General features: G+C 43.5%; 4 protein-coding genes across 5 annotated transcripts; 1 reads left to right on the forward strand and 3 right to left on the reverse strand.

Moving 5' to 3' along the window:
* Window positions 1-8,257: 8,257 nt before the first annotated feature.
* Window positions 8,258-10,855, reverse strand: LOC129597825 (uncharacterized). The gene is made up of 4 exons (XM_055495517.1): window positions 10,000-10,855; window positions 9,800-9,915; window positions 8,599-9,256; window positions 8,258-8,531 (listed from the first exon to the last, which is right to left on the reverse strand). Exons 1-4 carry the CDS (start codon window positions 10,603-10,605, stop codon window positions 8,331-8,333), a joined length of 1,581 nt encoding a protein of 526 aa, XP_055351492.1. The 5' UTR covers window positions 10,606-10,855; the 3' UTR covers window positions 8,258-8,330.
* A 983-nt stretch (window positions 10,856-11,838) lies between these two features.
* Window positions 11,839-13,618, forward strand: LOC129597165 (chymotrypsinogen B-like). Of its 2 annotated transcripts, XM_055494628.1 has the most exons (6): window positions 11,839-11,916; window positions 11,992-12,072; window positions 12,141-12,282; window positions 12,782-13,202; window positions 13,278-13,366; window positions 13,436-13,618. In XM_055494628.1, the coding sequence occupies exons 1-6, from the start codon at window positions 11,862-11,864 to the stop codon at window positions 13,530-13,532; spliced, it is 885 nt and encodes a 294-aa protein (XP_055350603.1). In that variant the 5' UTR covers window positions 11,839-11,861; the 3' UTR covers window positions 13,533-13,618. The 2 variants fall into 2 exon arrangements, with proteins under 2 accessions (XP_055350603.1, XP_055350594.1); XM_055494619.1 differs by having other exon boundaries at window positions 11,857-12,072.
* A 167-nt stretch (window positions 13,619-13,785) lies between these two features.
* On the reverse strand, window positions 13,786-16,741 carry LOC129596368 (uncharacterized). The gene is made up of 10 exons (XM_055493627.1): window positions 16,628-16,741; window positions 16,260-16,557; window positions 15,846-15,970; window positions 15,586-15,779; window positions 15,341-15,499; window positions 14,904-15,212; window positions 14,679-14,833; window positions 14,463-14,583; window positions 14,166-14,347; window positions 13,786-14,099 (listed from the first exon to the last, which is right to left on the reverse strand). Exons 1-10 carry the CDS (start codon window positions 16,675-16,677, stop codon window positions 14,067-14,069), a joined length of 1,626 nt encoding a protein of 541 aa, XP_055349602.1. The 5' UTR covers window positions 16,678-16,741; the 3' UTR covers window positions 13,786-14,066.
* Window positions 16,742-17,561: 820 nt separating this feature from the next.
* Window positions 17,562-20,558, reverse strand: LOC129596348 (uncharacterized). The gene is made up of 10 exons (XM_055493588.1): window positions 20,424-20,558; window positions 20,054-20,351; window positions 19,751-19,875; window positions 19,467-19,663; window positions 19,155-19,310; window positions 18,775-19,083; window positions 18,526-18,677; window positions 18,330-18,450; window positions 18,007-18,188; window positions 17,562-17,935 (listed from the first exon to the last, which is right to left on the reverse strand). The coding sequence occupies exons 1-10, from the start codon at window positions 20,471-20,473 to the stop codon at window positions 17,891-17,893; spliced, it is 1,635 nt and encodes a 544-aa protein (XP_055349563.1). The 5' UTR covers window positions 20,474-20,558; the 3' UTR covers window positions 17,562-17,890.
* Window positions 20,559-20,779: the final 221 nt, after the last annotated feature.

A 20,779-nucleotide genomic window follows, 5' to 3' on the forward strand; every position in this document is an offset into this window, starting at 1 on the left:
CATTAATCGGTATTCGGTACCGAGCCATTTTAACGTTTTTTAGATAATTTTTAGTGACAGTTCACAGTTGCATACATACAGACGTTGCTGCTGTACATACTGGCAATATTTAAATAAAACGAACAATATTATATTAAATATAAATCTGTCTGCAACGCAGTACGTACAGAAAAAAATATAAATTTCAAACCGCGGTTCGTTTTATACAGTCTCGACGTGCGCGCGTTTCTGGTATTTGGCGGCATTTTTGGCCTTATCGTGTTTTCTGGTTTCAATAGCGCCGACGTTGTTGTTGGTTTGATCGTGATTCGTGATCAGAAGAAAACTACAACAGAGAATGCTGCAACGGCTGCATATTGCATAAGACACCATCGTCCCGCTGAACTTTAGACCAGAGAGACTGAGCGAGTTCAAGGACAGCCAGATTTTACACATGTATTTCCAATGCAGTGTTGTATGTACTCAGCTAGTGTGTACTGTAGTTTCACAATGTTGAATGCATGGGATACTTTTCCATTATTTCTATATAAATATTACAAATATTACAATGATAGATCCGCTTATGCATAGTGAAGAATATAGTGGGATGTTAGGAAGAATCCGTGCAGTCCCAGAGATCAGCTCGCGTTATATACGTGGCCCCATTCTGTTTGCGAAGATGTTACAGATTTCAGATTTGCATTATTTTTTTAATACTTCTATCGCTGATCATTTCACGGTTGTTTATGGCTCTTACTGTGTTGCTGGTCTGCTTCGGGAATGACAGGGAAGCGCGCAGTGGACCAGTCGAGAGGTGGTCGTTTTATTTTCAACAGAAACTCTCGGAATGCATGTTAGTGTCATTTATTCCATTTATTTTTATCCTGTTGTATGGTAAACTGTTTAGTAAGCATTTAATTAAGTTAGTTTGTACCTTGTAGTATTTATTTCGATTTTTTTTATTTGAATTTGTTTGTTTATGATTTAATCAGAACATGGAACACATACTTCTTAGCTTCTATATGAACATAAAATATAATAAACAGTGCAATATCTATTGTTAAATCTGCGAGTTCAGTATCAGGATTACTATATTAGATACTGGTTTTGGGTCCGAGTGTAAATTGTTGTTTTAGACTTTTTTATCGTCAGTCACCTACCTTGAGCGTCAAATAAATTTCATACTTTTATAGATATAAGTGCACGTTCAATACGTACGATCATGGTGTACAACATTGAACGTACATAGTTGTAGTCATACTTAATTTTGTAATAGTTTTATTTGAATTGTTATGCTGGCAATGAGGCGGTATGCGTGTCTTTTTTATGCATTAAATTTGTGCATGTGTTTTGGTCCTTGTTTGTACATATTGTACTCTACAACGATACCATTTATACGTATTGTACATCTGTTGACTAATTCTTTATCTAGGTAATGCACCGTAATGCACGAGGTCAAGTAAATACAGACACGGTAAATTTTGGGGATTATGACTATAAGCTAACTAATAATTTAATTATAACACAGTATTTAAGCAGTGGCGCGCGTCGGACAAAAGGGAAATGAACAAAACACACAATATCGCATTTCTAAATTTTTAGGCCAATGCCGGCACCACCGCTTCGATCCGTGAGCGACTGCTTATGCTGACCGGTACAGGTGCCGAAGGCCGACTGCTTTCCACCGAGCGTGAATGGTCGATGGCGCGCACTGTCCGCACTTGCCGCCGACCGCGGTGACCCCGTAGTTGCGCGCAGATCCACAGCGAATAATGGTGAACATCGCTGACGCTCAGGCAAAAAAACGCCGGATCCAGAATGGCCTGCAGCGGATACAATACAGCCTGTGCTTTATACAGTGTAGCGCCCAGTCGACGGTTCGGGAAAATATCCATCAGGATAAAGTACACCATACTCACACTACAATACTGCATGCATACAGCGTCAGCAACAGGAAAGGGCGACTGCCGGTTTCCTGATTTCGGCCGAAGGCGGTTGTGTAGTAATGCTGATCTCCCGCCCACCGCTCTCCGTCGGACATTTTTCCATAGAAGGAACGGATAACTTACTGGAACGAGTAGTTGTGGGATATTGAAAACCACAACCGCCACGAACGTCCGCCGTGCAACCTGCCGTTGGGCGTTAAACCGGCAACCTTTGTCAAGCGGTAAACGATAATACATGGCATCCAGTATCACTCCCGGTAGTGTTATAATATGGACATACATAATCATAGCTAGATACAAAAACCATGCGGTAGAGAAATTGTGGCGAGTTCTGTATGATTTCGGAAAAAATAAAGCCCAAGCGCGATTGACGTTAATCAGAAGATGACTGTGAAAGGTCACCGCGGTTAAAGTATAGAGCTTAATCGTGCAAGCATCGTTACCGATCCACCATGTTCCATAGGGATCAGTGAGGATGAGCATTGTGTGTTCGATTCCGATGAAGAGGATATTACTGGATAAGAGTACAACGGTGTACACGTTGAATGGCGTGCGCAGGTATCTTTGAGTGAGAAGGAGGAGGAGGGCGCCGCAGTTTAAAAATGTATCAAATAATGCGGCAGTGGATGTACTGATAAGTCCGGTGGACAGATCATGAGCGGATAGGATACTTTTTATCACCGATGAATTCTTCTGCTTATATGAGTAGTTACTGTATATGCGGAGAGGTTTGTGGAAGATCGAATCGCAGCCATATTGACACCGTGAACGACGATGACTTTACCAAGAAACCGTTTTGCAGAAAATAAGACGTAACTCCTAAAGGCACTCGTTTTGTACCTTTATACCGGTGTAGAGGTGAATGTACTACAATGACTACATAGATACAGTACAAAGCCTAGTGATCAAAGCCCGAAATTGTTAAATTGCTGTATTTTACTATTGTAAGGTGTCGAATTTTCTTCCTGTAAAACGGTGATAATTGATGCTTTTTCGGGCAGGGGGTAAAACGTGGCAGTGGCACCTGCCAGTGGCACTGCCAATGACATGGCAAGCGATAAAACCTGGAGACTCTGGCAACTGGCGCACGATAAAAAGTGGCAGATGCCGCATAAAATGTGGCACCACGTATGAGCGGGCTGAAAGTGTTTGGTGAATTGAATTGTATATGGTGTCATTGAGACTTGCCAAAACAGTCAGTTTTCCGGGAAAGTGTTAACAGCATGTGCCATGCACGAAGTGCGTAAGTGCGACGGTATATAATAAAATTTAGAAAGGTCAACTTTGAATTTGCTGTTCGCACGAACCGCCACGATAAAATGAATGAAAAGCCACATTAAAAATACAACGACGACACATCGTTAAGGTACAACACTGGAATAGAGGATGCCGGTTTTAATAAAACTGGAACCCAAGCTTTTTAACGTGGCGCTTTAAAGTTTAAACCGTTAATCTCTTATGTGCGGTAGAGTATTGAGTACAATACTGGCGCGATAGGTTATGCATCAAACCCGCCACTTGCGTTAGGAAGGCTGTGACCTGGGTTCTTCCCTGTGTCATAACTTAAGAAACCATGCCTCCAGGGTATTACAAGCATATTGCATTATGTTTACCGGCGCCGCTATGACCATACAGAGGATGATTTCGCAATATGCTTCCAGCACGGACACAAAGTTGCAATAATTCTCTCCCTTGTTCTTTCCTTCATTTCTTGTCGCTTAGAAATACTTCAATATGTGCTTTATAATTCATCAGTAGTTGAATTCGAAAAAAGAAGTAAGTGGCACTCAAAATTGATTTTAAAGCGGAACGCCCAGTTTTCCAAACTAAAACAAATTTTTGACGAGGAAATCTTTTTGGCAGTTTCCTTATTTTCTGAAATTTGACACAGACCATCGCAATCCGTGAGGCGCAGATGTAGCTTCTTTTTTCGGACGGAAGATACGAAATTCCGTGCCGCCACTTATAAATATCGTAATAACAAAAAATCAAAACTTGGTAAAAAACGAAAACGAAGGATGTTTGTTTTTCGAAATTATTTACCGGGACAATAATGCAGTGCATGTGGTCTCTCCCAGTGTTAAAACCACCGTAGATATCTATACTAAAAAGTCGCTTAAAAAACTTCTCAGGAAAAGCAATCTGGATTTGCAGCCCGGGGAGGAACGCAAGGGGAACAGTCAATATGGCTATCTTCCAGTTCACGAAGCTAACACAACGTACCAGTGCCTAGAATCTCACGGAGCCAGATGTTTTCTGAAGGCTACATAATGTAACAGTTCACTAAACCTGGCAACCGTAGATTATGAATTGATGACGATTTTTTAGCAAATTTTTAATGGAAAGCATAGGAAAACGTTTTGCGAAATGTTACAGTGTTGCGCATAGACCCTTGTCGGTTTGCAAAATCCCACCGTATTCTAAATTGTTTTCTATTTCTTAAAATTAATTTATTATGATCGCTAAGAGAAAGGGCTTTCAAACTTAACGGCTCTAAGAATAACACATGCACGGAGAGGATGGCAATAAAATCATAAAGAAAGCATATTGCAAAATCACCCTCTGTAGTAGCAAAGATCTAGTTGTTTATGGCTTTAAACTTCAAAGTACGCAACGTAACCTGTCTTGGCGGACTTTGTAATTCTTTTTAGTATTCGCTTGAAAAACTCTCAAACTACAAGTATACGTGCGATCTAAGCACCCAACCCTCGATTCTCATGTCAGAACGCTATTGTTGTGGCGTACGTGTTATATTCCTCATATGTCTAACATATTTACGTGTTTTACTGTGCTCCTACGTTTAGACTTTAAAATTACTTACTGTTAATATAAATTAATACTGTGCAGTACTAAATTAAAGTTTTAGATACAGTACACCAATGACGCTAATAAGTTATTAGCGTAGTCTTTGAAATCAACTTGACGCTTACAAATTTACACTCTACAGTACATATCACGCTCGCGGTCCGATTTCGGAAGTATATATGTAATTATGTACCAAGTTATCGGTAACATGACCTTTTAAATTAGCCTTTGAACCATTATTATTTTTTATTTACGGTGTAATACGCATATTAAAGGTACACAGTGTATTGTAGTGTGTTCAGAGTCTCAGGCTTATTAGAAACTTTAAGGTAAAAATGTGCCAAATGTCAATAATACGAAGTACAATAATTTAAGCGTAAAGAGGTGGAACAACAAATTAACTGCTAATAACTTACCCAAATTGGCATTGTAGTCGAATACTCGAATACCGAGAACACGGATACAGACTAATATAAATTTATTCTTACGTCGCGCGTCACTATGATCCTATGATTTCTAGCCAGTTTAAAAAAGTCTACATTTCACGAACGTGACCGTAACCGCAGCCATCGGCAGGTGCCGGTAGTGTAAGACACTCTAAAAACAACGCCACAAATCAGAATCACATGTAAACTCTTCAACGTTGATGGCACTATACGAACAGTCGGACACCGCACAGCAGGATAAAATTTACACGTACCGCTTGGGTTCATCTGCTGCTGCGGGTTCACATGGTAATGTTCGCCCCTATATGCAACGGGCAAAATAATCAATAAGCAAAACAACAAGATAAGGTTAGCTGTTTGTGGAGCCACCCTGTGAATATACAAGTGCGCATATACAAGGCGCCGGTTTTTTTGGAATAACAGCAAAGTTCACGTCCACTTGCCAGTATACCGAACAGATGGGACGAGCCGGCACTGAGTACACCAGATTAAAATTAAAACATGACACCGTTTAATGTTTACCACCATGCTGGGCTCTTGCCCGCAGTCTGTAGTCGAGACACTTTCAAAAATGCGGCTTCACTCAATTGTATTTTTTTCTGCAGACATGTTCTCGCAATGCTTTATATTGTACATGCGATTACAGCACTATAATATTTTCCTTTCCACTCCCAAACCGTTTCTGTCCCATGATATAGGCCTGCCGTAGAGTGTTACTGGGTATGTTAAGTAGCATTATAATATTGCTTAGCATTATGAATATTTCAATGAAATGACTGTTCATGATACCAATTTAAATTTGGGAACTGATTACTGTACTGCTACCCTGCACTTGTCCATTTATTTTGCAGTGCAGGCGCACGTACGTTGTATGAGCCCATTCACGATTCACATACACGGCCTGCAACTGCGTGCAGAGAGCAGGCAGCTGACTGAACGTGAGCGGCTTTAGCTCTCACTCGCCTACAGTGCAGTAGGCTCAAACTGTAAAAAAGCCTGGACAAGTGCAGGGTAGCAGTACAGTATGTGTGCGCTCCCTTTCGTCGTCTAAAATATCGACCGTCTTCTTAGCAGACACGACGTCGGGCTGATGTTTAACTAACTAAATCGTTCTAGTTCTTTTAAGTTGACATATTATGTATTCCTGTTTTCTTACGCCTTCTTATATTTTCTTATGTTCTCTGATCTTTTCTCATGTTTTCTTGGTAAGTCGACCTCGTGACGGTCGACGTAGAGTTAGTCGACGAAATGACGGTGAGCCATGTGTGTGAGTGCGCATAATTCTGCATATTAGGGTGCGCTATGTGTTGAAGTACGGCTACTCGAAAAAATGCTAAAATACTTAAAAACCAGTAAAAGCATTTTAAACTTTTTGAGCAAATCGTGCCAAATATTCTTCGGGTTTGGCAAAAGCTTTACTGCAATTAATCGTGGGTGGCGATAACTTATGGTAATGTTCCTCACAAACTAAGCCTCCAAACGGGTGTGCGGGATAGCTTAGCTACGATGCTAATGTTGACACTTGACACTTACAGTATAACTTGTCGGTCAGCTGCACTTAATTAATCGAATAAATCACCATGCTCAACTGTAAGGAATATTCCAGCGGTGTGCCTCCTAGATCTGGAAGTGCCGTAATTCAACTTGATTGCGCTTTCTGATAATTTTTCACTGTATCTGTGGTACTTTGCGCAAACAGCAAAATGCAATACCTCTTAAAGTATGTCCTTTCAAAATTTTATATGCCGGAGCTTACTTCCGAACTTTGCGCATGACCAATATTTGCAAACAGTTTAAAGGAAATTTTAATACTGGCAAGAGTTTCAAAAATATACAGTTGATACTGGCAAGAGTTTTAAAACTACAGTCGGCAAACACTCCGACCCGCAGCGTCACCCGTGCATACGTGGTGCCACATTTTATGCGGCATCTGCCGCTTTTTATCGCCTGCCAGTTGCCAGAGCCTCCAGGTTTTATTGCTTGCCATGCCATTGGCAGTGCCACTGGCAGGTGCCACCGCCACATTTTACCCCCTGCCGCTTTTTCGCTGCTTTCCATTATCTCGAAGTGTACGAAGGAAGCCGTTATCCATAAAGCTTTGCCTTAAATCGCTCGGAGTCAGTGATGCAAACTTCCAACTGCCTAAGTAGACTCCAACTGCCTAAGTAGCAGCACCGGTAAACCAGGAAGATGGAATTTACCAGACAAATAAATATAGTATTATTTGTGTTGTATCTGTACTCTGCACCTCGATGTAAGAGGTCTCTGCGTTCATGGTATGATGTTTTGCTTTCTTGTGATGGTTTACGACCTTGTTTCATAACAACTGCACGCGTGAATCGGCAAGAAAAGAGAGCAATCCTTCCAGCGTGAGTTATAAATGGGCATTTACAGGAATCGTATATTTTCCATTGAGAAACAGAAACGAAATGCTGACGCACAATACTTGCACTAGCAGTACTCGTACTTACTTTCAAACAGTACAAATTACTTCCACCGTTGGCAGATCAATCCAAGACACGTGCAGGCGGCCCACGTGGTAACTTCAAGTAAGTACTGTACATAAGTGACCTTTACTAGTCATAAAGATGTATGAAAGCAAATAAAGCCGTTGTGTCATCCTTAATGTTTAAAAACAATTTGTGGTTGGCTAAGTGTTGCAAATATACGTAAGCCATTTTAAACCACCTTAAAATCTGTACAGTAATTACAGACACCTTAAATGCTTATGCTCGTTCCCTAAGCGAAATGTTGACTCGGTAAACCGCATTTCGAAGCGCTCATTTTCGCACATCGACAGTTTGCGAGTAGGAGCAGAAAGCACGTTCGCAGTGTGAAAAATCTGCCCGATCGGTAATCAAACTATGTCTTATTATAATCCGTCCGAGGTTAAAACGACAGTTATTGGCAAAGAAACTCAAGTATTTGCACGATATAACCATCAAACCGAAAACCTTTGCTAAACGGTATGATCTTCTGATGAACCATACAGTAAACACATCTACCGAAAGCTAATACAAGCCCATTTCAAAAACAAGTGATCACCGTAACCGTGAAATCCGATAAGCAATGGTTGCAGCCATTAACCATACTACGGCGCGCTACGCTACTGAATTAAAGGGACCACTAACAGTAGAAAGCGGGTTTACGGAGTTTACACATCATCAAGAATGCAAATCTGCGAAGCACCGGCAGACGACAGCCTCTGCGCCACCTCCTTCAAGATGCGGTACAAAGCCGCGGCAGCCAGCGGAGTCAGCTGATTGACGTCGAACCCCGCCAGGACGGCGACCGTCCACAGGCAACGCCGGTGCTGGCTGGATCGCGGATCGGCATTCACATAACCGTGGAGACCCTGTAAATCCACAAAATAATATACCAGCCATGACCACCGCCACACCGATAAGAACGAGCACCTTTACCCTTTCCAGGCCGCACATGGCAAATACCCCGTGCTCGATGCACAGTGCGATCCATGCTTGCAACATGGTCCGATCCACCGGTTCCTCCACAACGATATGCTTCTCAAAGAGATCCCACAGCTGCATTTCGAGCTGTTCAGGTGGCTGGCAGCGGTGCGCATACTGCGACACGACGGCCGTCAGATTCCGGTCGGCCAGCGTGCATTTGGACCACACCACCCGCTCCACCGTGCCGCACAGTTTCATGATACTGCCGTGACAGGACAGGATTTTGTCGATAGTGAAGTTCCGCGTAGCGGGCCAGTTACACTGGTATAGCACCAGTGTCCCGATGCGGCCGCCCCCGCTGACCGTACACAGATAGCGGATCATGCCCGCGGCATCGTAGCCGTCGCCTAGATCCATATGCGTCAGAATGATTATTTTTGTGCGACGACTGACGGTGTGTAGCAGACTGGTTAACATCCAGAATTTGTGCTCCATCCCGGACAGGGGATGGTCCTCTCTGTTCGACACATGCACATCAGGGAAGTGTGGTCCGGTGGTTAGAAGGCGGTCCCACATGGCACACACGCGCCGGCAACGCGTGCGTCCTATGGAATCCAGCGACTGAAGGACTTCCACAAGCAGCTCACTGGGTAAAGCCAGGCGATCCTCCCTAGAGTTGAAATTCAAACAGTTCGAAAGCGAACTTCTTCTTTTGCGAAAAATTAAATTCTGAAACGAAGTATAGATATTCTAACATTTAAAAATATTAATATTTTTAATAAAATAATTAAAAATAAATTTTAAAAACAATCTAACATTTAAAAATAATATTATTTTCAATAAATTAATCCAAAATGATTTAATAAGTGATTATGCTTCATACAACTATCGCAGTTTCCCGTACATATACGTAAAACTTCATTAATAATTCACAAGAGAGATAAGAAATATGAACATACGTTACTGGATTCAGCTACTCGTACTATTGGACAGAAATTAACGTGTGTGTTAAAAAGACCGGTGTTCAGTTTGGAATTTGAAATCGCCAGTTAATTCAGTGATTTTGTCGACATAATCAATTTTAATTAAAATACATTTGTTTCTAAAATTTTTCTTTTTAACCGGTTTGATATGCGCCACGTCCCGTTTAATTCTGAAATGATAGCATTTGAAGAATAAAGTACTCGTATGAACCGTCTGAATGCACACTCACCTTTCCCAGCTGGCTGTACGCTTTCGTTTCGCCGGCGGCATGACAACCGCACTGAACGACTGCCGAGGAATAGTCTCCTCGTTATACTCCTCCAACGCTCCAAGGCACACAGCTTCCTACAAAAGTCAACATGCCGCAAAGTTTTACCGTCCTACATAACGCTAACAAAAGATGGCCGTTCAATTCAATTTGTCACGCACCAGCTGCTGCGGTTGCAGCGGATGATCCCGGGAACGCTGCACATACACCAGTGTGCGTCGAAGCACTTTCGTACACCAGATCGACAGCATTCGCTGTGCGTGCAACCGGCAGGTATCTTGCAGCACCGCCGACGCACCGGCCCATACCGCGGGCAAGGGACAGCAGGTACGTCGTTCAAATTCCTTGATGCGCACACGGCGGCTGTCCAGTAAGCTGTCCGAGGGCGGTCGCCGTACCTGCTCCCGGGGCAGCAGTTCCGTGACGACGCCATGCGGCAGCTGCGCCTCCACGGTAACCCACCAGTAGAAATTGTTCTCGGAGACCGTCTCACCCGCGAACCACTGCCACGGGCCATCGGGGGACGCTCGCAGAAGGACTTGCACATTACGATCTTGAAGGGCATTTAAAAAGTACGCTGGTGGGATGGCGAGAAAGATATGTCCGTATTCGATGAACTGCGCGCGCTGACCACGACATTCCATGTCAATGATCAGTCCCTTGTCCGCCACGTCGATCACACGGCCGTGCTGCATCACATCGTCAACGAGGATGTCCACGGCGTTCCACGCGTGCACGACCGTATCGTGCTGTCCGTAAATCTGCATGTTGTACGTCGCGCTGGCCTAGGGTGGGTACGGGTTGCGATTGTTGGTCAGCAGATGCAGCTACTCCTGATGGATCGACAATACATGCGAACAATCTCACGAAGTTTGGTTTTATCCAACAGCTGATCAACCCGGGAACATTCGCACGTCCGACGGTAGTCCTTGTGCACAAACTGCATTCACAAAATGCGATGCCAAGGAACTGACAAACTCGTAATCTCTGTCAAAGGCCATAAGCTAAAATGTTTGAGAGGAGATTTAACAACCAAGTACATTTGTGCTGCACAGACGTGAGATTTTACGGTTTTACCGTTTGTCAAAATGTGCGAGCTGCACCGCCTGCGCGAGCATTACAACAAGTAACAACCGGCCAAGGCGGTTGGCGCGCTTAATTTTTCATTTTGTGGCAGCCGCCAAGTCGTGAATTTTCAGTTTTGTACGAGTACCTTTGTGTTCTTATTTCTTAAGCAAAAACTTGAATCCATGGCTTGAAAAAATACGAGTGTAATAGTATACAGATACCATAACATACATAATCTCAGCAGTACAAATACATGTTTTTATTTTGCTGTCATAACATGTCAGCACTCTATGCAGTTAACGCTTCGCCGCTGACCAGATAAAAGTGCAGCGTTTTGTAGTATTTATATTTTGTATACGTAATTATGTAAGGACCAGCAGAAGTCTACATTAACAGATAAACTGATAAAGGTGCAATACCTAATTGACGTTACTGTATTCTGCAGCATGCGTTCGCGGCTCATGTACCGGAACTTACAGAGAAGAAACGAGCATAGTTATTAATAACATTTTTCATTAAACTGTAGTACGAGTATACTTGTACGTATGGCTCACCCTCCCTAATTTTCATCCTTGTTGGTTCAAGTTTTAGGCCAATAGGTTAGGAGAACTTTTACGCTCCACATATATGGCTACTATGTATTTGGCGCGCTGTTGAGCGTATCTAGGCAGCGTAAATATAAAGCGTGCGGAAGATAACCAAAGGGTCAACAGGAAGAACATTTCGGAAGTCAACATATTAAACACACCAAATGCATGTGCCTTTGTTGTTAGTATCGACGGTGTCGCTGGTATGTATGTCAAATGAAGGTATACATTACACACATCCAGGTCGAAGCATCATTGAAGATTCTTGTAGGAGCACTCGTATAAAAGCATGTGAATCGGAGAACGACGTAAATTTGTTCGTATCCTTTGCAATAGAATCACAACTGTTAGTCTGCTGCAAATTCAATATGGCATCGTGTGGATTTCCAATGATTCTGTTGGCCGTTATAAAGATACTATGTGGTAATCAATTCTGTATCTTTCACATAATCCATCCGAAGTTCGAATATATTTTACTAACTCGCTACCATACGTCAGTGCTTCTAGCGTTATCGGAGGCGGCTATTACCTGCGGAATTCCTCAGATATCACCACGATCGGATATGTCAAGAGTGAAAGGTAGTCTGTCGACTTCTGTATGCCGAATTTTGAAGCAATGAAAAGGTAACCAATTTCTTTATTTTTAGGCGGCAATGATGCGGTGCCTGGCAGTTGGCCGTGGCAGGTTCGTCTCGGCATTCGCCAGGCTAACGGCCAAGTGATGTGGAATTGCGGAGGCAGCATTTTAACCGAGAAATATGTCGTTACTGCTGCTCATTGTTTAGTCGGGTAAATATGTATTTTCTGACTATATGTGGATTCATACCGAATATACAGTCACGGATGGCAACACGTATAGAAATTCTCAGTTAGTATGATCTTTCTTATATAAAGTTTATAGACTTACTGGAAGAACTGGGCTTGTAAGAGAATTTCCCTCGTGTTTTTTTATGTTCCAGTACTCTGATAGAGACATACGGACCCATTTTATCATAGCAGCCACACAAGGTTAGGGGGATCCATAAATTACGTACGCAGCGAACCAGGGAGGGAGGGGTCCAAAAAACGTGACAAGCTGTAACGGCCTCGGCGAACCCAGGGGGGAGGGGTGGTCAGCTCCAGGTATTACGATTGAGCGAACCAGGGGGTAGGGGTCAAGCAAACGTGACGGACCGCTACGAAGGGGGAGGGAGGGGTGAAAAAATCGTGGTTTTCTGCGTACGTAATTTATGGATGCTCCCTTACTATACCCCAAATATTTTCAACATGTACGTATTTGCGGTTGCAGTGGGGTTAATGCCCAGTATATGATCCGTGCCGGTGATCACGACCAGACGCGCACCGAAGTGGCGCAAGTGGATCGCGCCGTACTGCGCATTGGTCAGCACCCGAACTACGCCGGCCAATCGGGCAACTTCAGGAACGACATTGCCATTCTCCGGCTGGCCACCAACCTGACCTTCAAAGCCCAGATCAGTCCGGTGTGTTTGCCCATCAGCAAGGAGGATATCCCGCACGGCACCACCTGCATGGTTACCGGCTGGGGAAAGTCGGGTCCGACGGGTACCAGCTACAAACCGGCACTACAGCAGGGTCGTGTGCAGATTATCGGACGGCAGCAGTGTGCGGCGCAGTATTGGGGCAATATGGTCACCAGCAATGTCCAAGTGTGCGCCGGGACACCAGCTGGCACAGTGGATGCCTGTTCGGTATAAAATAGGAATTAATTTTTCTTTGTAATGCTCCCATGTTAACCCTATTATTTTATTTTAATTTTCTATTAGGGCGACAGTGGTGGGCCGTTAGTGTGTCAAGATCCGACTAGCCGACGCTGGGTTCTTCATGGTGTCGTCAGTTTTGGACCTCTTACAGGGTACTTTATAATTAATAGACGGTGTATCCATTTATTTATTCACGTTTGGTGTTTTTTTACGTAATTCAGTTGCGGAAATCCGACAAAGCCGGCTGTCTATACAAGGATCACGGGATTGCTGGACTGGATCAAGACCACAACCGGAAACACTGTTTTGCAATATTAACCCACGGTGGACAAGGCCTGATGTCTTTCCGTTAGAAGATTAGCTGCGCTGGTTATAAAGCCATGTACTGATGCTGCACAAACTTTAAGATATCTATACAATGTCTTGATTCATTGGTTTCTTATGTTTGATCTCGCACACTACTTATAATCAACCGCCGGTGAATGTGTCGAAATAATGGATGTGTTCTTTATCTACAGATAGCAAGTATTAACTGTTAGAGACTCAGTTGTTATATGCTGCTTCGTTCGACATCCCGGTAATTTAATGTTTCATTAGCACATATGAAATAAACATCAAGGAATTGTGCGGAGTCAAAACATTATTCGTTTTCAAATGAGCAGTTTGTTCCGATAACAAAATATTTCATTTGATATACCAGATGGTTGTAGGTTTTTTCGATAAGAAAACAACCGAACAATTATGATTCTTACTACAAATGCAAAGGAAAATAATCCATCAATTGTCGGTCTACCGCGCTTTATAGATTGCAGTATTAATGGAGCGCAAGGTTTTCCATGCAACATTCCTGGTTTACGGACAAGCGAGTTGAGCCGGTGCGTTCACCTAAAAACCGGTGCCGGTTGATCACACAGCACACTTTTCACAATGTGGCGGTTATGTGGCATTTACCGTGTTGCCGGAAGTGTCCATGGTTCCACACACTGGATTGCTAGATGTATCGGTACCGCAAACCAGGATATTACCGCTGCTCAGGCTCAATATGGTCTTGATGCTGCCGAACTGGGACTGGAAGGAAGTAATGTCGATTCCTTTGCCATTCTTAAATAACCATGTCGGACTGTCGGTGGCATCTATCAAAAGCGATAACTATACGTGTACCGCTATGCAGAATATTTATATAATGAAAAAATTGGCTGCATTTATAAGCGATACATATTGGTACAAGTTTATTAGTACATTGTATACCATAGGTATAAGTATCGCTGTTGAGCATCGTCTGGATGTTGGCCCCTCCAAAGGAATTGAAGTTGACACAGTTGTACTTGGTGGCACCGCTGACAATCGTGCAATCGCCAGATCCCGTTGGCTGTAATACCAAAAATGACACTGGTAATTTTCCTCAAAATGGCAGCACGTTTTTCGATGCACTAGCCATATGTCTATGAACAACGTTACACGTACATTTTTCAGCCAGACATCATTGCCTTTGTCTCCTTTGTCCCATCCCACAATGGGTCCAGATGGGGCATCCAGGAAAACTTTACCAATGGGAACGGGATTACCGACCTGACCTACTTGACCATTCGCATCGATCTGCACTTCCACGGTACAATCACCTATAAATGTCGTCACAGTTTGGTTCAAACGCTTTTTCGAAAAGCATCTCACGGAAACCGGTATGCGTACCGCTAAAAGCGTAAGTTTGGGAATTCATATCCGAACTGTCGAGACGCACGATCTGATCGATACCGGATGAACAGAAGGAGCTCGGGCAGCTGCCGGCCACGTTGATGACAGCAGCACTGAAATCGCTTTCAATGTTGACGGCGTTCTTTCCCCGTTCGATCCAGTAGACTCCCTGATCGCCGTTCTCCACCCCCCAGGAGTTGGCAATGGTCCAGTAGGGAACTCCGTTGGAATCCGAGCACCAGCCGATGATGCGGATGGCGTGGCCGCCCAGTTTGGTTGCCCCGTCGCCTGGTCCGCGATAGGCTCCTGAAAGTAGGCGGCGGTATTTAATATTCACACATTTGTACATGCATTGATACAATATACTGATATTATATAAAACTGCATTATTAACTGTATATTATGGCAGTTGCTTAAACGTAAAACATGCCAACCTTGAGTAGGTTTCCAGTCCTGCCAGTCACTCCAGTCCTCGATCCCGGCGGTAACCGGACCATTGGTCATGATTTCAATCTGAATGTCTTTCACGATCTCGTCAATTTCTGTTTGGTTTTTGGCGTCCTTTAAACTGTGCACCCAGTACGAGTCATCATCTAGAAGAATCCAATTTTAATTAACTATCCGTCAAGTGCTCATACTGGCGACCCAGTTTTCTGGGCAAGCGCGTAATTAAACTGACTTGTATGGAAATCATCGGCAACCGTTGTCGGATTGTAATCAGGATTCGTGCAGTCCGATGGGCAGTTAAGAGGTGCCGACTCCGATAAGTCCGGATACGGTGCACATCCCACACTGGCGGAGCCGCCGCCCGTAATGTACCCTTTGATGGCCGCATTCTGGTACGCTCTCTCGGTGTAGTATGGGTTCTTGCAGCTGCAATTGGGCAGTAGATATAATTATTTAATCTAGATAGTATTACGAAGAGTTCTTGGTACACACATTTGCAGTGGGGTTTCCTCCGGTCTGTAGCATGCCGCCAATTGCAGCGCTGACACATACGTCTGGTCAGACTGTCCGGATGCGATACACAGCCGATCGGATATCACGCTGGAAGATGACACAGCCTACAGCAGAAAAGAGCCAATCAAAACATGTTTGCCAGAAAACCGCTGTTTCAGTTTATTATGGCTTGTATGTATTGGCAACAACTAATATTAATTAAGGCGTTACATGTTGGCGGTAAGTACATGTAAACGAATTTTTCGAATCGGTTTAGTTTGTTCCACACGTCAACATCCGGTATTATGGTTAAATATACAATTCATTGTCAGGTAATATCACCGCGCTCAAATTTGCGTTAATTTAACCGGTATTGCCTGTTAAAATTTATTAAGTGTTTCAGTTTGAAGTTACCCAGCACGTGTTGCATTGTCCTTGTTGGCGGATTTCTTTGATACTCTGACAGTCTGGCCACCGTGTGCGGGCATCAAAACAGTCGGGAATATTAACAACGGCTCGGTTCTTTCCGTGCGAATGTTTCTTGAATTGGGGATGCTTCTTTTTCTCTTCATCCGGCATATCTAGTGCTCCTCCGTGCATGGGCTGTATCTTACGGCGCGTGTTCTGCGGTGTATTGCTGGGATTTTTCGGGGACACTTGCGGCTGTTTGTTACTGGGCACAGCACTTCCCGAGGGTGCCGGAACCGCATTGCTAAAAATTTAAAAGCGTTATGTGTTGTTTACAAATATGTTACACATGACATTATTTATAATCGGCTTACGTGTATGCGACACCGAGCAGAATCGCTGCGAGGATACAGAGACGGCTCATTGTGACCTTTTAGTTATGCTATAAGCTCCAACTGTTCAATCAACTGACCGATATACAAAAACGCTGCATAGAAAAATCAAATTTATATACAAGCGCACGTGTACGACGCTGCATGCTTCTCGGTAACGCTTGACGGCAGTCAGCAACTTATTTGCAGACTTTGCAGATGTGTGTTTTTGAAAGTGCCTTGAACTGGCTTTCCCCTCTTCAACAATGCTTGGGCTAATGGCGATTCAAAGAAAACCAGGAATTTAAATTCAGTGCACTTTTGTCATTCTCGGTAATCTTACCTTGAGGGGCGCTGAATTCTGCCGGGATGGGCAAACGCGTGTCCCGTTCGTGGAAATTTTCGGCTGATGTGCAGAATGATGGGCTAATACCACGTATTTGTCTGCCAGATGAAGTGGTTTTTCCCAAAATGTCGCGTTAGTTTGCAAACGTCAGTATGTTGTGTCGGAATTTTACAGGTCGAAAATGTCACGCTTAGACCGCCGTTGTTTGCTGGTGATCTCATGAAGTAATGTACCCGCTTATAGATTTTTAGCTGTTTAACAAGTTTGCGTGCGTCGCACGAGAATGTACTGCAATGTACTGTAGTACAAATATTTTTACTTAACATAGAATCAATTAAAATTATATTGAACAATAACTGATGCTTCAGCGTCCTCGTGCACAACAAATGAACAGAAGAAATGCATGATCGATGTATGACTTACGGAAAGTCTGTTCTAAATTACGTACCTACTGGAGAAACTGTACCGGCAAACTCGGCAAGAAAATTTTTTCCAAAAGATTGCCGCATTGTACTATATTATTCAACGCCGCCGTAAAGTTTTGTTTGGGTTTGAATTATTTATAATTATTAGATGTCTGATGACTCGAATATCTCGATGTCGTTTGATGTTTCGATTTTTTGTAATTTTTTTCAAGTTTTTAAATACAATATTTAACATGGATTATTGAGTCGGCATACACTCAAGACTCAAGTAACATGACCAGGTTGTGCGCCACCAGAAAGCATTTCACCAATAGACAGCATGATTTACTTCACATGGGGCGCTTTTCCAGGTTCGAACCTGAGCAAGGATCCAGCAGACAGGAATTGATTTTAATGGTAACGACTGTACAGCTTAAACCTGACAGATATCTCCAGATGAACTATGATAGTGTATCAGTCCTGCATGCGCAGTTATCCGTAGAGATTACGAATCAGTTAACACTGGGTGAATGCGCTGCTAACGGAAGCCGGTGCAGATACCTAAGGTATGAATGAAATGCTACCATTTAATAAATAGTCCTTGCAAAGTTACAATTTCAGGGCAGTAATACCGTCTTTCCGGAAGTGTCAAAGGTTCCGCAAACTGGGCTGCTGGAAGTCCTGGTACCACATACCAAAATATTACCGCTGCTCAGGCTCAGTATGGTGTTGACCTTGCTGAATTGGGACGTGAAAGATGTTTTGATGTTGACTCCGTTACCATTTTTGAATAGCCACGTCGGGCTTGTGTTATCTATTAACAGCAGTATAATTACGTATTAACGCAAAGCGGTTCCATCAAAACAGAAATGAATTTAAAAAATATATCACTACATATAGGCGTACAATGTGAAATGTAAATAGAGATATTGGAGTGCTTAAATATTATACTAACCGTAAAGGTAGGTGTCTCCATTTAAAACAGTTTGGACGTTGGTTCCACCAAAAGAGTTGTACGCCTGGCAGCTGTACTTACTGGCCCCACTGACAACCGTGCAATCGCCGGATCCCGTCGGCTATCACCACAAAATAAGGCTCGGTTTTACTAGAATTCGCAAGCAAATTGTATGTTTTTAAAATTGTGGACCTACATTTTTCAACCACACATCGTTTTTGTCGCCCGTATCCCATCCAACAATGGGTCCAGATGGCGCATCGAGAAAAACTTTACCGATTGGAACCGGATTGCCCACCGGAGTTATCTGGCCGTTATCATCGATCGTTACTTGCACAGTACAGTCACCTACAGAACTTTGCTGTAAGATATTGTATAAAACTTATGTTGTAAGATGTAGCAAAATTCCAATAATTATGGCATTGCACTGTATAGCTTAACGTACCGTTAAAAGCGTACGTCGCAGAGTTCATATCAGAGCTGTCCAGGCGCACGATCTGATCGATACCGGTCGTGCAGAAGGAACTCGGACAGCTACCCGGCACTTTAATGATAGCTCCACTGAAATCACTCTCAATGCCAATTACGTTCTTGCCCCGCTCCACCCAGTAGATTCCCTGTTCACCGTTTTCCGTGCCCCAGGAATTGGCGATGATCCAATAGGGGACACCGTTAGAATCTGAGCACCAGCCGATGATGCGGATTGCATGGTGACCGTTTTGCTTAGCGCCGTCACCGGGTCCACGATAGGCACCTAAAATTACTCGGAGAAATTAAGATCGTATTATCATTCGTATAATGAATGCAAAGGACAGCAGATCGAACCTTGCGTGGATTTCCAATCTTGCCAGTCGCTCCAGTCCTCTACACTGGCCGTTACTGGACCGTTGGTCATGATTTCCGTCTGCATATCTTTCACAATCTGAGTTATTTCCGCTTGATCTTTAGGATTGCTTAAACTGTGTACCCAGTACGAGTCATCTACGAGAGAAACCTTTTTTCAGCATTGCCGTATAAATAGTAAAGACCTGATGAAAATGGAAATTTGAAAACGTATTTTACAGCCAACCTGAATTGTGCAGCTGATTTGTCACGATATTGATGTTTATTTTTAAGCAAAGTTTCAACTTTTTTTACCTGTACGCATGTCGTCAGCCGGGCTTGTCGGTGTATAATCAGGGTTCGTGCAACTATCGGCTGGACAGTTCAGGGGCGCAGAATCCGGCAACGATGGATAGGGAGCACATCCCACGCTCGGGCTGTCACCACCCGAAATGTAGCCCTTCATCGCTGCATTGGCGTACGCTCTCTCGGTGTAGTATGGGTTGTCACAACTGAAATTAAATTTTCACGATGGTATATCCAATGCAGACGTGAATTACTAAAGAGGGAAGTATATAGTGCGGCTCGATCGTACTTACATCTGCTGGGGAGTTTCGTCCGGCCTGTAGCATGCCGCCAGATGTAGCGCTGAAACGTACGTTTGGTCAGCTTGTCCGGATGCAATGCATAAGCGATCGGATATTACACTGGAGGATGATACAGCCTGCAGCGGAAAAACAGCCAATTAAAAAAAGCCTTTCATAAAATTAGGTAAGTATTTGAATTTACACGCTTGTATGGTTTATTGGCGATCGTTTTAGACCGCGTATATATGGTTTATCGGCAATAATGCGCATAAAATTTAACCAGCTACTAAATTAAAGCAGTTGTTATAACGTTACCCAGCAGGTGTTGCATTGTCCTTGGTCTCGGATCTCCTGGATGCTTTGGCAGTTTGGCCACTGCTGGCGTGCGTCAAAACAATCCGGGATAACAGCCACAGTGCGGCTCTTCCCTCTGGAATGACGTTTGAATTTAGGATGTTTCTTTCGCTCTTCCTCGGTCATTTTCAGTGCTCCTCCATGTCTGGGTTCCTTTTTTCCACCGTGCGGGTGATGCGGTCTCACAAGGGGCAGACTGCTGCCGTTATTCAGCGTCCGAACTGCCAAGCGATGCGGAGGAGCCATCGGAACCGCATTGCTAAAGATATATCGAGATAAATGCTGTTTTGTAATGTAAAATGCTAATTCCGCGTTAGTGTGGTAGATTTACCTGTACACGATACCGAACAAAATCACAGCGAGGATGCATAGACTGTCCATGGTGACCTTTTGATCAAGCCAGCAGTGCCAAACGTGACATCCGGTGGACCAATATTTTGAAACAGCATGGTAGAGCCGGATTTTATACGAGACGTACACAGTGAGTGTTAACGGCGTTGCTTGTTTCTGGGAAGCGTCAGGCTACAATCAGTCGGTTATTTGCGGCAATTTCAGATTAAGGTGTAAGATGTCCTTATACAGAAGTATACGGCTTTAAGAATATCAAATATCTGTACAGTGTCTATTCCAAGAAGTCCAGGGACATTTAAATTCCGTCTTCCCTCGGCATTTGCGGTATTTATGCCC

The sequence above is a fragment of the Paramacrobiotus metropolitanus genome, unplaced genomic scaffold, assembly GCF_019649055.1.
Source record: "Paramacrobiotus metropolitanus isolate TYO unplaced genomic scaffold, Prichtersi_v1.0 Parri_scaffold0000003, whole genome shotgun sequence".
In the NCBI taxonomy this organism is placed as follows: domain Eukaryota; kingdom Metazoa; phylum Tardigrada; class Eutardigrada; order Parachela; family Macrobiotidae; genus Paramacrobiotus; species Paramacrobiotus metropolitanus.